Source organism: Epinephelus moara, chromosome 19, assembly GCF_006386435.1.
Source record: "Epinephelus moara isolate mb chromosome 19, YSFRI_EMoa_1.0, whole genome shotgun sequence".
NCBI classification, from domain to species: Eukaryota; Metazoa; Chordata; class Actinopteri; order Perciformes; family Serranidae; genus Epinephelus; species Epinephelus moara.
The window spans coordinates 27,366,204-27,383,048 of NC_065524.1; the positions used below are offsets into that span (position 1 = coordinate 27,366,204).

General features: G+C 43.3%; 1 protein-coding gene across 1 annotated transcript; it reads right to left on the minus strand.

Annotated features, from left to right (window-relative positions):
• Positions 1-325: 325 nt before the first annotated feature.
• Positions 326-13,075, minus strand: ndnfl (neuron-derived neurotrophic factor, like). Its single transcript, XM_050071229.1, has 4 exons — positions 12,715-13,075; positions 9,906-10,159; positions 6,885-7,009; positions 326-2,452 (listed from the first exon to the last, which is right to left on the minus strand). The coding sequence occupies exons 2-4, from the start codon at positions 10,082-10,084 to the stop codon at positions 1,005-1,007; spliced, it is 1,752 nt and encodes a 583-aa protein (XP_049927186.1). The 5' UTR covers positions 10,085-10,159; positions 12,715-13,075; the 3' UTR covers positions 326-1,004.
• Between the last annotated feature and the right edge of the window lie 3,770 nt (positions 13,076-16,845).

Sequence of the window (16,845 nt, forward strand, 5' to 3'; positions counted from 1 at the left end):
ATCACTTGAGAGCCAAAGGCCAGAGTTGTCTTAAGACAGATAATAACCTGACAAGGTAGGGCTCCTTTAAGCCATAGTCATTCTATAATAATATTTAAGACTCCCTGTAATATTTCAACTTGAGTCTTTCCAATTCTGCCCCATCAAGTTACCTAAATAAACATGTTTGATGTCCCTTTAATTAAATGTCACATATTAGTATGGCACTGAGCTGCACAAAGCCTCATCCTCTAAAGTCAGAGTGGAAGCTTTGGAAACAATGTGGTAGCAAGAACATCTAATTTGACAGTCAGGTTTACATACATGCATCACTCAGTCAAGAACATACAGATACCCTAGAATTTATTGGTGCGTTTGAAGCAGCACAAGAATACATCAAAGACAATGAGGCAAGTCACTAAGTATTTTTCACTGCTCCATGCGAAAGCAGAACACAAAGATACACACTGACTTTGAACTAAGCATCTGTAGATTGCACCCATCTGTGTTTATAAGCCTGTACAATATGCAGCACTGGAGATATACACTGCAACCCCCCCCCCATGTCTCAGATGTTATCCAATTATTGCCCCATCTGTTTCTGTTGCATATTTGGCACAGTCTCTGTTGTTGTTTTCATATTGACTTTCTGTCATCGCAAACCTCGTCTGTCCTTTGTACTCCGACACATAAATAAGCACTTGGACAACTGGCACATCATTATCATGATCAACAATGAAGAACAAAATGAACAAAAGCACAAGAGTCATATTGTAAATGTTATGAACTTTTGCTGGTGTGCAGATCCGTCTCATATGCTTTTTATCCGCTTGCATGGATAGTGCAAGTGGAGTTTGAATAAAACCATTGCTCCTCCAGGGGGAATATTTCCTTGTTATGGCAACAGTCTCTCCACAACAGTCACATGGCTTCGTTCTCATGGTCAGTCTTTACAGCATGTCCATGGCCGATGCATTTTCCCCTGAACTGGGACAGTCTGAAAACCTCCTGTAGGGGGCGGCAGCTCAGCATTCCTTTCTGGTCTTCACCATCTTGCTGGCGTACTTGATAGGGATCCCCCAGCGTCTCATTAGATAGACATCAAACACATAGGCCATCCCTGGCTCCAGGCCCCCGATCACAGCTGTAGTGACGGCCCGCCGAGGATTCAGCTCCTGGAAATACTTGCAGAGAACCCTCTCGGTGTCAGAGCGGGACTCTGGCCCAAGACAGGGCGCAGTGAGAGCTGATGCACCCCCTGCCTCTGCTTCACGGTCTCCCAGCTTCCTGCGGTACACGCAGTACAGGCTTCTCTCCTCTGTGCCCATCCAGGCCAGGGTGACACTGTTGCAACCACGCAACCGGTTGAAGGATTTTATCTGCAAGGTGGACGGCAGAGATGGGACCCCTCTGCGGTGGTAGGCTGAGGAGGTCTGCATTTTGACTGAGGCCATCAGACCTCCTGGTAGAGCTGGGTCTGCAGCAGCGGAGATCTGGCCTGCGGTAGTTCCTTCTCTCTCCAAGTGGATGAGATAGGACGGACTTCCCTGGAGCCAAATGTGCACTAAATCGCCCCCTACAGCCTGGGAGGTCAACACCTGACCCTTACTTGACACAGTGACCTTGACCTTTTCACCTCCACCGCAGCTCTGCAAGGTGAGGAGGCCGCTCTGCTGCCAGCCCCGAGGACGGAAACTGAAGAACTGCTCTGAGTTGGAGCCTCTGTCGTGGAAGGTCACCCACCTCAGCTCCCCTTCTCTTAGTGTGACAATCGCCGGCCGAGCCTCCTCGTGCGTTCGAGCAAATGTCCCCTTGTATGCCATGCTGGTCCCGTTCAGCCTGTCGATCACAAAGACGTCAAAGTAATACTGGGTGTCAGGCAGGAGCTCCGAGACGGTGCAAACACTATCCGTCCCCTGACACACACACTGGAGATCAGCAAACTCATCAGTGAGGGAGGAAGGTGGCCTCTGGGGTTCAGGATAAGAGTCCCACTGCTGCCACCACCACTCTTTCAATATCGGCCACGCCGTCACTCTCCTCCTCTCCTTCTTCTCTTGTATCTGGTCTTTCTTTTTCCTTATATTTTCCTGTGCAGCACATAGACTGGGGTAGTTTTGCTGAGCGTTGACGAGGACACAGTAATCATAACTCTTCTGCGTCTGCGGAAGGCTGGTGATGGAGGTGCTGGGCGCCCAGCTGAGAGTGACACTGGTCATGCCTACACCTAATGTGTGAACTCGTGGGTCAGCTGGGAGCAGAGGGAAGGCACCCCCGGGCCCCAGGCCTTCATGGAGGTACACTGTAGCTCTGGTGTTCTGCTGTTTGGAGCGTAGCCTCAGGATGTAGATGGAAGCGTGGGGATTGGAAGGACCGCTGTAGGTGTCAACTGCACTGCCTGTGAAGCTGTGCATTTTCTCCTCAGTCCCAGGACCTCGCCACCAAACCTCAGGCATACTCTTTTTGGTGCTCCCTGTGAGGAAATGGAAAATAAAATGAAAACTTATTTATGAACATGTAATTGATCAGTGAGTTTTCCTTTTTGTTGCTTCACTCAGATGTTTGAGCTTCACTGTGGAGAATTTGACACTAGACAGTCTCGGAACCCATTGGTCATTGTCTGGAGATGATAAAGCCTCTGGGGACAGCGGCCAATATCTTGGGAGATCCAGCGTAACCAGCGAATATCCGAGCCAAGACTTCCTCTTTCGTGCGCTGCTAATTGCTGACAGTAACAAATTGAGACAAGGTTTTGGCTCATCTCTTTAAACATATGTCTGCATATGAATACAGGTACTTTACCAAAAAGGTAACAAAAATGGGTCCTGAGATTGCATTTCTGCCAATGTATTCCATCTCTTTTGGTCTCCACATGGACTGTTTACCTGTGGGCAACCAAAGCCTGCCCAAACATGATTGGTCAGTACTACTCAGACTACAAACGGAAACCAGAACGCTTCCAATACCAAAATATTGTAGTGTTACCTACAGATTGTACATATATAAAGATATCTTTTGAGCTTAGACACTAGAAGGCCATCTTCACAGTCATCTGATGAAGGGTGAAAGTGTCTCTGTTGTCGCCTTAAAGGTCCAGTGTGCAGGATTTAGGGGGATATACTGGCATAAATGGAGTATAATATAGTAAGTGTTTTTTCTTTAGTGTATTATCACCTGGAAATAAGAATAGTTGGGTTTTCGTTACTTTGGAACAAGCTGTTTATATATATAGGGAGCAGGTGTTGGTCCACAGAGTCTGCCATGTTGCACTGCCATATTTCTACAGTAGCCCAGAAAGGACAAACTAAACTCTGACTCTAGATAGAGCCATTTGTGTTTTCACGTTAGCCTGTGTAGTTAGAAGCCCCTCTGTGATGTAAGTGCCGGAAAAACAGATGTTTTAACATGAAACTGTGTAGGAGCTCTGAATTAATCTAGAAAGGAGTGGATTTTTAAAGATTTTTTAAAGAAGGATTCATTGGTTTTGGGATGGTTTATATTTTTGCATTGTTAAATGTTTTTGGTTAGTGTTTTGGGATATTACTATTTATTTATTTATTTATTTTATTAATACATAATACGACGTATTTTTAGATCTCAGTGACTCTCAGCAACTTTTAGTTTGTTTCCTGCGGTCACTACAAACCGTTATATTCAGTGTTTTTAACAGGTTCAGTTGCTGGGTCCATTTGTGTTGGAGAGGAGAAGACGTCTGTGGATAATTCGGCTCCTGGTAAAAACCTCCTGAACATCTGGATCAGAAAAAAGGTGAGTGCACATTAAGTTATCTGAGATAACAGCTGCTGTCCTCACCGCGAGATACCACTAAATCCCACACACTGTTCCTTTAAAAATGTGGACATACAAGCAGCACAACTAGTTTAGAAACCAACTGTGGTTTAATATGCAACTTATACTAGCATAATGTGGAGGTTTGCAGCCTCCAGTGCACACACACTGAGAGCAGACTTTTCAGTCAAGCGGGAGATATATTGCATAAGTAGTTTAACTTTTAAAACAAAAAATATTTGCTGCAGCAGTTTAGAATAAAGTTAAGGGAAGTGTTGCAATTCAGTGAGCAGCAACTGTAACTGAACAAAGACCATAATTCTCTCTCTGTTCTTTCTCCTGGTACGTGCACACAGTTATGCATGTGTAGGAGTGCACAATGTATTTCACTTTTAAAAGGATTTGGGGGGTCACAGAACACATAGGCTCTGCAAATTACATAAAACAATGAACAATAAACAGAGCGCACAAAAGCTGGCCGATATAAAGAAAATCCTAAACACATAAATAAACACGATGTCAACTGCCACTTCAAAAACGGCCGCCAGTGTTTTCATTCATGTCTAAAGTGTTGTCGTTTTGAAGTACACACTCATCACTTAAATGATGCAACTGGCAAATAAACCTGGTGAAAAGAAAAAAATCTGTCAGCACTCGTCTTCACTGTTCATCGCTTCTGGAGATGAGAAATCGCTCCTCAAATGAGACCAAATGTTACAGAATCAAAGTGAATAATTCAGGCTGATGATGGGGACCCACAAGCTCAGGGTCTGAATGATTCATGCGTCATTTTATAACTTCATAATGTTATTTTACCATGTAGAGGAGCTTGTTTGGTTAACCTGGAACACTCCGAGGCATATTTTCTTTTCCAAAAATCTGTGACTCTTTAGGTTTGAAATTCGATTACTTTGATTTACTTTGAGCACTTTTTGCCCTGACTTCAGTTTGAAGCCATTTTTTAAACTCTGCTGCTCCGTAGTGTGTTTTAACCTCCTGGGTTTATTTGATTTGTTTAGATTGTGAAGCACAAAATACTGCAGACTAAGGAGCTGAGGAGTTTTATTTTATTGTTTATTCAATGTTTGAATCAGGAGTTGGCAGCCCCCTTTTCGGTTGATGTTTGCTTGTGAGTTTTATGAGATTTTCAAATCCAAGGCCTGGTATAAAATTTATGGCCATGTGACAACCAGATATGATCACACTCACTGTCTCTGTTCTGTCAGAGATAGTGGGTGGCATTTAGGAAGAATGTACAGCATTTTCTGTGCTTTGAATTTAAGCAAACAGCTACGATGTGCTGATAAGAAGACGGAGGATGACAATAGTAGTATCTGTCTCATCTTCCTGAGAATCTGTGACAAAGCAATTTGGAGATGATCGCTTTTCATAAAACAGAGGTCTCAGCTGTGATATGATTGGTCAAAGAGAATCACTTTATTGGTCCATAAATGTGATATCACTGCAAACACCAAAGACAAACAAGCAATGCAAAAACTATATATGTATATACCTTATATGACTTCATCTACTTTGGAAGCTAAAATAGTGTCCAACAGTACCCAAAAGCGATTTTTTGGCTTAGGGAATCCTGTTTTAGTGCTGTATGGCACCCATGTTTCAAAGTTGCTATACAGCACTTTAGTCAAATACTGCTGTATGGAACCAACAGAGGTGTCATAAAGCACCATGTTGTTTATACTCTTTTAACCTGGGAGGCCTTTAAATGATGCCAGATAATACCATTGATGAGTAAATATGCTTCTAAATGATGACTTTTACTTAAATTATGTATGATTACTAATCATTTCTTATGAGTTTCTGGCTTTAAAGATTCAGAATCCTGTACGAAATGCTTATTGAGAGACACAAAAAGTTTCCCTTCTCAAACCTGGAATATTTCTGTGCACAGGCAAAAAGGTTGAGAGCCACTGCTCAACTCAACTCAACTCAACTCAACTCAACTCAACTCAACTCAACTCAACTCAACTCAACTCAATACAGAGGCCTAAAAAGTTCTCTACTGGCTCTTCAGCTTACTTTATTCTACTGGGAAAAGAACCAGTAAAGAACCCTCTAAAGCAGTGGTTCCCAACTGGTGGGTCGCGGTCCAAAAGTGGGTCGAGGATCCATTATGAATGGACCACAAGTGACTCGCAAACATGTCAAGGTTGTAAAAAATACACTTTATTTAAGTGCGGTGAATTTCCAGCACAGAGCTTTTATTTTGAAGTGCCGTTTCCTGCTGTAGAGTTTGTGACTAACTGACATCTACTCAACAGAGACAGCAAATTAGCTTGATGTGATGCTGTATATTTTAAACTGTGTGGACCTTGACTTATGATGTGTCACGCCAACACGATGCAAATTTTCACGTCATGTTATGCCAGAATATTTTGTGTTGACTCGCTTCATACGTGTGAAAAACTCATACGTCAAACGTCATACATGCATGAAATCGTTGGATCGATGAATGAATATTCTGCCGGTATGTTCTTGGCGTCATACATCCCCAAAGGATCTCTATGCTGATTGGCTCTTGCGGCACGAACTGGTCGCTGAAGTTCAGATTTTTCAGCTCTCGCTAATAAGTGTATAATGCAAAAATGAGCTACTTACCTAATTCGTACTGCTTAATTTGTGTATTTTGCATCATTTGGGTCACCTTCATCGCACCGCACATCTTTACATTGACTTTACATGTAATTCACTCGCGCAAATAGTTTTATTTGTGTGCGATGTGAACGCAACGTAAGGAGAAATCTGGACCCAGTGGCTGGGAACCACTGCTTTAAAGAACCATGCAGGGTCTTATAAAGCTCTTATTGTGACCGCGGTGCTCTGAAGCACCTCAACCCATGCCAAAGAACTGCTAAGGAACCAACATTTTTCTGTGTGTCATAGTTTGATCGCCTTTACTACTGTACTACAACTTCTCCTGGTTCAAAAAGTAAACTCTTCTGCAAACACAAAGTTAAGTAAGATTAGAATCTTTGCCCTCTATTAAATCCCCTATCTGTTATATGGTGATGATAATATCTAATTGATTGTCTCAGCCAGATGTAGTGATGATCTTGTGTCTGAAGGTGCAGGTTGTGGTCTTACTGTTCACTCACACTGCAGTTTCTTGAGGGGTTTGTCCTTCAGGGTGCGGGCTGCCAAGCTCCACTCAATGGGGAGGTCACAGGGGCTGACAGTCACTGACATCGCTGGAGCCGCCTTCTTCAGCGTGAAGTATAGCCTGTGGAGAAACACCAAAAGATAACCACCAAAAAAAAGAGAAGTTGTTTGATTCATCACAGGGAAAGTCAAAAAGATAAAATCCTGTTTCAATCCAGCTGCAAGGTGACGGATGAGTAGATATCTTCCAGTGCATACTGTGCAACATCCTTTCATTTTGCTGGACGATTTGCAGATACGGTGGGCTGGCTGTAATTTTCTTTTTCGGAAAGCTTGAAAATTTCTACACTGCAGCCACTGCCAGTCGCTGTCTTTCCATTTGCCTACATGCTGATCAGTCACTTGATAGCAGATCAAGAGAGGTGACCTGGGATTCAGATGATAAGGCTGCATTGACAGTTTCAGATGGATATCTGCCTGTTTGCTGAAACTATCTGGGATCGTGCTTGGCATAGAAACTATGATGTACCTTATTGTGAGCAGATGTGGACAGTGTTCTTGCATGATGGATTACAGATTTGCATATGAAATGGCAGTAAAAGGACATTTAACATTCATGCTGCGGTGGTCTGGTCTTATTTTAAAACGATCACTGTTAACTCATGTTGAACTGTTCACCTCCACAAGGATGCCTGAATCGCAGACGTCTGTCTCTTTCAAACCCAAACAGTTATGTAACATGTCATTTCTTCACAGCTAGTTACCCTCCATGAAAATGAAGCAAGTGCACGGTTATTTGTTAATAAATATTTGCTCTCCCTCCTTACAAACATCATTATTCATGATTCTGTGCAGATGGCGGTTGTTTCTAAACAGATGTGCGACACTGTCATTCTCAAGGGCGCTTTGCGGCTTATTTAATAGAGTGATTAATTTCTGAATCAGTGTTTTCTCTCCATTATTTGCCGTGTGGTTCTGCATGACTGCACTGGTGGACAGACTGCAGCACACAGGGAGATGCATTTCGCAATTTTCGGCTCCCAGTTTCAGAAAGCAAGCACTGGCACTGGTGTGCAGGGTTCAGGCCAAATGGGCTCCACTTCCTCTCGCTCACGCTACAGTGGTGCTGGAATCAGCCACTGTCTCCACAAAGGTGGTTGGTGGATGGCTGGTGACTTGTTATTGAAGTGGAAACAAGGGCAAAGCTGATGAGCGGGCCTCAAGGTTTCATCAAAACAAGGACAAATCTTCACTTTTTAACTGTTGAGGCGTCGTTTAGTGTGGCGTTGAGTTTCAAAAACATCTTTACTGACTTCACTTTTTGTGCACTGATGATCACAGCCAGTGGTGGAAAGTACTTTGACTCAAGTGTTGTACAAAAATACAGTTTTGAGGTATTTTCCATTCTCTATACAGTACGCATTCTATATGCTACAAGATCACACTGATTACATTTAAGGCACTACATGACTTTGCCACCAATTATATTTCTGCTCTCCTCATTCCTTGTTCTACTTCTCCACCACTCCGATCATCAAATCTCTGCCTTTTATCCATCTTCAATCCAGCTGCAAAACAAAATGTGATTGTGCATTTGCTGTTTTAGCCCAAACTCTCTGGATCCAGCTTCCCCAATCTATCAAATTTGCTGAATCTTTGGTCTGTTTTATGCAGCCTCTAAAAACCCACTGTTATCTAGGCAAGCACTTCTACAGCATATAGCTTCATCACTGTCTTATGTGCTTGTATGTTTCAGTTTCATCCATCTTTTATTGTGCTGTGTTTTATATTGTAACTCATGTTATTTCATTTATTCACTCATTTATGTCTTTTCCATGTGTGTGTGAAGCAGTTTGTAACTGCGTGTTTTAAAAAGCGCTCCAGAGCACTTTGTCAGGAGTGTTGAACACTCTTGATGAAGGTCCAGGAGGACCGAAACGTTAGTGTTACTAATGAATCGTGAAGCTGTTCAAAGACTCAAGTGATATTTTCCAACGCCACTGCATCTGAGACAGTTGGACGTGTGAATATCTTTCTTCAAACTACATGAAAGTGCCCCCCAATAAGTTCTACGTAATTACTTTTGCTTCACCATTTTTCAGAGGGAAATATTGTATTTTTAACTTCAGTTACTTTTTACTTTGCAGACTAATTAAACAAAGTTTATTAGCAGATAGCCCCTTGAGATGAACCACCTCGTTTTCAAGGGGATCCGGCATAAAACATACAACACGCTTCGTTACAATGGACACAATCACAACATAAAACATACATGCACAGCTCACATTTACCGACCCACCCCCAACATCATTCCCATAAGCCCACAATACCGTCACATAATGAAAGGGATGTAAATGCCACAGGACACCTGGAGCATCAATATACTCCTACTACTGCTACTCTTCTTCTTCTAATTAATTCTATTTTGTATCATTAATTCTAGTTGATAACAGAAAATAAAACCAACAAATGAAGTGTAATGTATTATTATTATTATACAATATAAGAAAAGGCTTCATTGATCCAGGGGGAGTATTCACCAGCTACCCAGCAGTATACAGTTTAAAGTAATTAAAGTTAGACCCACCTTTACCAGCTGCAACATTAAAGTATAACTGCTTTTATTACTTTATTTTGATGCTTATACCTTTGTGTGGTAGTTTTGGTAGTAAAATTAAAATAATATGAATATGAGGGGCGGCTGTGGCTCAGGAAGTAGAGTGGTCGTCTACCAATTGGAAGGTCAGTCCTCACAGTCTACATGTTGAAGTGTCTCTGGGTGAGATACTGCTCCTGATGGCTGTGAGTGAATGTTTATTTGATGAGCAGGTGTATGGTAGCCACCAGTGTATGAATGTGTGTGTGTGTGTTTGAATATTCCAAATCATGTCTCCTATTGATCCAGATTGACGAACACTGAAAGTTCTCATTAGTTGCGGCCCTAATGGCAACCAACAACTCGATCCAATGAATGTGCATTCCCTCGTACCTTCCCCCCATCCCGTCTGTTACCCTACCTGCGAGTTCGTCCTTTGGGAAGAGTAACAGAGGAGATCTTTCCCTCTGGGAACCATGTGGTTGGGCGAAGGGGCACCTCGTTCTCAGGTGCCAGGGCAGAGTGCACCCGGGGCCATGGAGAGCCACAAAACAGTGCCAAAGCTGCACCGAGACACCAGGACAGGGACATGAGTGCCATCGCTGCTTCTCGCTGTCTGTCTCTTTTACTCTTTGACTTTCCTCAGTCGCCGTGTCTTGGATTTCTCCCGGGGCTCTGAGAACGCATGTTGGAAAGGTCAAGAACATCAATCAGAGCTCATCAGCAACACACACACACACGCGCACACACACACATGGTAATGCACTTAAACACACTTGTTAAATTTCTACTGTACCATTCACACAGACACTAAAGAGCTGTAGCGGCTGATGATTCATTGATATGAAGAAACATCCTATCCTATTCAGACAGAATTATTCATGCGGTGGAATAGAAATTGCCACGCTATATTACTCTGGGATGTGTGTGTATAGCACAGCTTGACACTCACTGTAAAAAATCGCACTACTTTTCAAAGTGAGAAGTGGGTTGCTAATACCACTCTGAAGTCAATGCCTTTACATCTACATTTCTATTTTTAGTCTGGGGGGGAGTTCAAATGAGCCTGTTCTCCAAAATATCTTTCATCACGGGTATTAGCAGCCATTTTATCGGGAGAGAAGTGACGCCATGCTGATGTGGAGAGAGGTACACAAACAACACCTGGAGGTGCTCTGATGCAGTCAAATCCAATCAGCATACATAAATGCAACGCCTAACAAGAGTTTGTATCAGATTTTTCCTCTCTTTCTCTTCGTCTTTTATTTCATTTCGTTCACACTCTATTAGTGTTTCACCGTCTTTCTCCTGCATGTGATTGTGCGTGTGTGGTTGCGATTTAGTGATAGCATGATTACAGGTCCCAGTGTTCTTCTCGCTCCCCAGAGAAAACACATTTGTTCAAAGTCACACAGTCTTCACAAACACACTCCCCGCCTTCCTCTAACAAGGTGTATTATGTCAGTGCTGTGCCCTATAGATCAGATGACAATCACAGTGGAACCACGGAGGCGGGTACAGAAGGTACATCTGAGTCTTTCGGGCCCCGGGACACGCAGAGATCCAAACTCACAAACCGTCGCACAGCTACAAAGTCGCACAGAGGCGCCTGCTCATTATCCTTGCAAAGAAAGAGGGGAGTGAACGACCCATAAAGCTTTAACCGAGAGACATGCAGTGGAAGAGATTGAAATGGGAGGGAGGGAGAGGAAGGGGAGGCTGAAGAAGAGAAGGCTGTGGAAATGGAGAGCAAGAAGAGGAGGATGTTGGATCCTGGAGTAATTAGAGGGAAGGACACGGAGAGAGGAAAAGAGGAGAAAGTGCAACTGGAAAAGAGCGGGTTGGAATCAGAAGGGGGGAAAAAAAACATTATTGCCATGCAACAAGGTTGCAATGAATTGGTTTCGGTTTTTTAGCCAGACACATGAAGCTGATTGGTGTTTACTTTAGCCCCCATGTCGAATGGGTTCTAATGTGTCACATATTACCAGACGGTTGCACAACCTCACACTCCCCCTCGTTCAGTCTTGATAAAAATGAAGACGGGAGAAAAAAAAAGCTTGGCGGGCTTGCTTCTTCAAAACGCACCCGCTGATAAAATATGCATACGGCTCCTCAGCAAATTATGGCCAATTGAATTTTCATAAGGCGAAAAGGCTGGGTCTTACAGAGAGAGGGAGCTTAGTGAACTTAACCACCGCCCTCTATAAATAAATACACACTCCCCTTTAAACACAGGAGCCCATGACTTTGATGGTCCCGCTCACTCTGCTCTTTTTCTCCTCTTCTTTAGATGAGTTTCCTCTTTCCATTATGTTTATCCCAGACTGTCAACTGACTGCATTTTGGGTTTTAATTAAAGATATTTCAACCCCGCTCTGTCTGTTCTTTTTTCCCCTCGTTGCCTTTCTTTTTTCTGCCTGCTTTGGCCCCCTCATTTAGAAGTTGATGCAGGCTCAGTTTCAGAGGGACAGGTTGAGTGCTGTGTGCTATCTGTCTGCACATTGTATTTGCTATCTTCTATCTCCCTGTGCTCTGGCAGGACCATCTGCCTTCTGTTATCTGTGGGCAGGGACAGATTAAATGGCATGGGGTGGTCCCTGCAGGATCCGTTGTCCCCCCAAACTACTGTGGGCAAAGCCCCGGCCTGTAGTTCATGGTGGGGGTTGACGAGATGATGGCGGGGAAAGATGCACTGACCATGGAACCTGATAGGATTTTACGGCTGATTTTCTACCTCGCTGCGTGTGAATCTGAATATATTAACCCTGCTCCTCTCTTCCTTACTTTCATTGTCCCCTTTGTGCCTACATCTCTCACACACTTTTACACAGTATCATGCCCTTTCTTGATGCACACTTTACATCTGCTCTTTCCCTGTGATCACTTCCCCACTTTTCAAATGACAAGAAAATTATTGGTAGTCAGAGAGAAGACAGACACAGTGAGCAATAAAATACACAGTTAACAGATGAGCACAGCCTTCAGACATGCTGTCAAGATGAAAACGATCCTGCAACAAATGAAAAGTGCCCTGCATCTGTCTCAGCTTTTTTAAAAACCCTCCAGAGACCACACACACACACTCTCTCACACACACCAGACTGATCCAAAGAAACAAGTTGCTGACTTTTACACATCCAGTTGAAATATGAGACGCTGACGCACTCTTTCTCACACACTCTCATGCTCTGCAAGGACAACAACATGCATGCATGCATCCCCCTTACCTTCTGTCAGTGCACGCTCTCCCTCTCCTGCGCAGGGAGTGAGGGATGGGATCAAATGAGAGAGGGAGTGAGGATGGAAGAGGAGGAGGAGGAGGAGAAGGGGATGAGAGCTGGTCGCGAGGAGAGGAGGAGCGACAGCAGGTTGCTGTCGGGTGTTCCTCTGACTCTGTCTCCCATGGGGTGCTGCTCACTCCCTGCTTCAGGAGGTGTCTCTTGCAAGGCTCAGGTGTCCCTTCAGGGCTGTCCCAGCTCCTGTGCGCCCTGGTGTGGTGTGGTACGAGGCTCCCCAGGCACTCTTCTCACTCTCTGTCTCTCAGTCCTTCACACGTGGAGGCTTGTCCTGCTAAACACTGTGTGAATGTCATCCGGTCAGTGCCCCCCCCCCCCCTCTCCTCTCCTTCTCCCCCCTGTCACTCCTTTTCCCTCCTCCTCCTCCTGTTCTCTTCACTTGTTCCCTCTGTTTACCTCTGCCGGTAGTGAACAGAGCTCACTTGCAATTCAAATGGGCTCATGTGTGATTGTGTGTGTGTTTGTGTATCTGTATGTGCAATCTGAGAGTGAGGGAGAGAGTGGGTGAGTGTGAGGGGGCTGGTGGTGAGGTCGCTGAATGGGGGTGGTGATGAGGAGAGAGAGAGGGAGAGTTTGTGTTGTCAAGAGCAGCGTTAGGGAAAGGGGAGGAGATGTAAAAGTTAAACACATTAACCATTCTCCAGCTGGTCTGCTCTGATAGCATCTGTATTATAAGGAGGGGGCTTCAGACAGCATGTTAGAGGTGACACTGTCTTTGTGCCCTTATCGCTTGTTCAATCAGGTGCTCAGACTCCCTTTAAGTGAACATGTTTAAATGAAAGGACGGACTATCAGACGCTTAATGGATTTATGCAAATACATAGTGTTCTTATTTACTTAAAAACAAATTGAAAACTGTGCCATGTTGATAACAGTGGACTTCAGACATATTTTGCTACGGAACATGACAAATTTTAACTTAGATTTTTCCCATAAATTAAAAGAATGAGAATTTTTTTCCAAAGATATAAAATATAACTATAATATAACTATATTTGATTTCTATATAACATATCATTTTCTCTACTATATCATGCTACTCAGAGCTCATATTTAGATTTAGCTACAGGATTTTATTAATGTGGTGTGTGTACTTTTTTGCCATTAAATGAGGATAACAGATCTCTTTGGGATTACAGCGGATCTGAGGGTGCTGACTGAACTAAAGTTAAGAAAACATGAGTGTAATTTTTCTTATTTTTAAGATATGTTTTAGGGCTTTTTTGCCATTAATTAATAGGATAGTTGTTTTAATGTGAAAGGGGGGAGGAAAGAGGGCGATGACATGAAGGAAATGGCCATAGGTTGGAGGTGAACCTGTGGCCACAGTGGCACGGAAAAGGCCTTTGTACATGGGGCACCTGCTCTACCAGGTGAGCTAGGGTGCCTCATGAGTGTAATTTTGAATGTGAGTTTTACGAAAGGATGGTTTGGGGATTCAAGTTTTAAAGAAAAAATAAAATATATAATATATAGTGAATAAATAAATGCAGTTTTACCAGTATTTAATGTCTTGGTTAGCAAAATGCAGCAAAATGTCTTATCGGGTTACATAAATATATATAATTTGACAGTAAACTGCAACAGGTATTTATTATTTTCAACTGATTTAATTGATGGAGGTTGAGGGATAGTTAAACTAAGTTTAAAGATGTAAATTCTTATGCAAAATTAAGCTACTAACTATTTGACAGTGGATGTATTAATCACTTGTTCATGTTTTTAAAGGAATGAACTGACATTCTGTTACATATGCTGTTGAAGCCATAATATAATTTTGTTTATTTTATTCTTACCTTCTTACACATGCAGTTATTGAACTGGGTAAGCACCAGGAAGTGGGAATCAGGTGTGTGGAACAGGAAGCAAACAATTTTTGACCATGTTATGGAAGCATGTTGAAAAGCACAAAGTACTGGCGTGAAAAGCAGAATTTTCTGATTGGAGTCATGATTACAGAAGGGCCATGCTGTCGCCCTTCTGTGTTATGGTGAGCATGTGTAGGCTATATTGTATTGAGTCACTACATATGCTTTTTTGCTTTCCTGTCAAGATTTATCACAAGCTCAGTAGTACCATTCTCTCATGGTAAAAATAAAGCCAGAGGCAGATGATGTTTGGCAAAACTGCTAGCCTGTCTTTGTCGAGTAAAGGTAACAAAATCTGCCTACCAATACCTCTAAAGCTCACTAATTCACACATTGTTTAATATGTACATAAATAAAATTGTAAAAATGTCTTACGAGGAGTTGTGTGAGGCTAGGAGCTAGGCTAGTTGTTCCCCTGTCTTTGTGCTAAGCTAAGCTAACCAGCTGTAGCTTCATATTTACTGTACAGACTGCTTTTCCTCTAACAGTAATCTTTTAAGTTTTTCTTTCTCTGCAAATCTTTCTTGTCTAAGACTTTGTATCCCTGCACTTAGTGTCACTGAAGTTATGGAGAACTGCTAAACTACATTAGGCTTGTATGCTCAGTGGCTTGTATTAGCTACCTGGGGCTTGTTTCAGAGTGAATCCTCCTGTCTGTGAAGCTGAAATTAAAAACCCATGCATGTTATAGTGAGGGCACACTGTAATGAACTTCTACTGGACGGAGACTACCTATGGATTCTATACACAGGTTGGCCATATTGAAGGCTTTACGTCCTCCACCTATAGGTCAAGTGTAGGTCTCAGAGGATTAGGGGCATTCATATCAGTGGCTCTCCAACCCCACCCAGCCCTCTCATCTCCACACAATGGTGGGCCTCATGTAGGTGCTCTCTCTCCTGAGCTCTTTAATCAATATCATTAGGAAAATAGAAAAAGGCTTGCCACATTGTGTGCAAACTCCCCCTCTCCCACTCTGTGATGGGGCCTTTTCTCACTCATTCACCAGGTACTTCAATGTAGGGCTATTGAGGTCGCTGTGAATGGGACCCACTACACCCAGAGGGAATATTGTCTGACCGGAGGCTAAAATCTGAGCGACCCCCCCTTCTCCTCCTCATCCCTCCCTTCCTCTCTGTCTCTGTCTGCAACATCACTTCAAAGAAGAATAAAAAATGTGGCACATGAGCGCTATTAATAAATGTATCACAACTGGTCTTTTTTTTTGAGTGAGGACCCTTTGCTGCGGCTGGACTCTCTTTCAAAGCCACCAGTCTTCCTCTCTGTATCTCCCTCCATTCGCTGGCCCACTTTACAGTCCCTAAGAAGTTCTGAAAGTCGGCAATCTGGCAGAGCACGATACGGCGGCTGCTTTTGAAGATTGGATGGTGATTAACCTTCGAGAGATTACTGCACACATACAACTTTGTGTATGAGCTGCCTTCTAACAACTTTATGCCGTGTTTTGGGGGTGAATTTCAGAAACACCATGTAGTCTGTTTTCCTGAGACTTTGGTCATCTGTCGGACATCTGTCAGACCTGGAGTTGATGCACGGGCTTGTGTGACACACTCTCGCAAGCTCTCACACGCATCCTCTCTCTCTGTTTCACTGCCATCGTGACTGGCCTGAATATTTCTTTTGATCCGCACAGCTCCTCTCCTCTTGTGTTGCCGTTTAATAATTTATGGACATACAGTCACCGGACAAACTCCACCCGCGCTGAGAGCGACATAAAGTGAGAGTAAAAATTTCATTTGGCATAATTGCATGAAAAGAAACTGCAAAACTGGCCTTTTCATCTATAATTGATGTCTGCTTACAAGCCATGCATTATGCAAGGGGCCGTCTTTATGACAACCATGTATTAAATATCATGTTCTGGGGGTCGGGGGGTCTCGAGCTGCGTGCTTTCACTGCCACAGTCTGTTGGCTTTGGAAGTGAGTAATCGTCTACACTGACAGTGTGTGAGAGTAAAGAGAGGAAGAGGGATTGACAGTGAGAAAGTGATAGAGAGGAATTGACAGGGAGAGATGAGATGAAATGGGGGGACATGAGGGAGGGAAGGAGGGTGTGCTAGCTGACAACGGGTTAACAGGAATCCTTATTTTTAACAACATGTCATCACCAGCCGCCCATCTGCTCCTGTGCTGTCACAGTCCTTTGGGAGTGTGTGTGTGCGTGTGTGTGTGT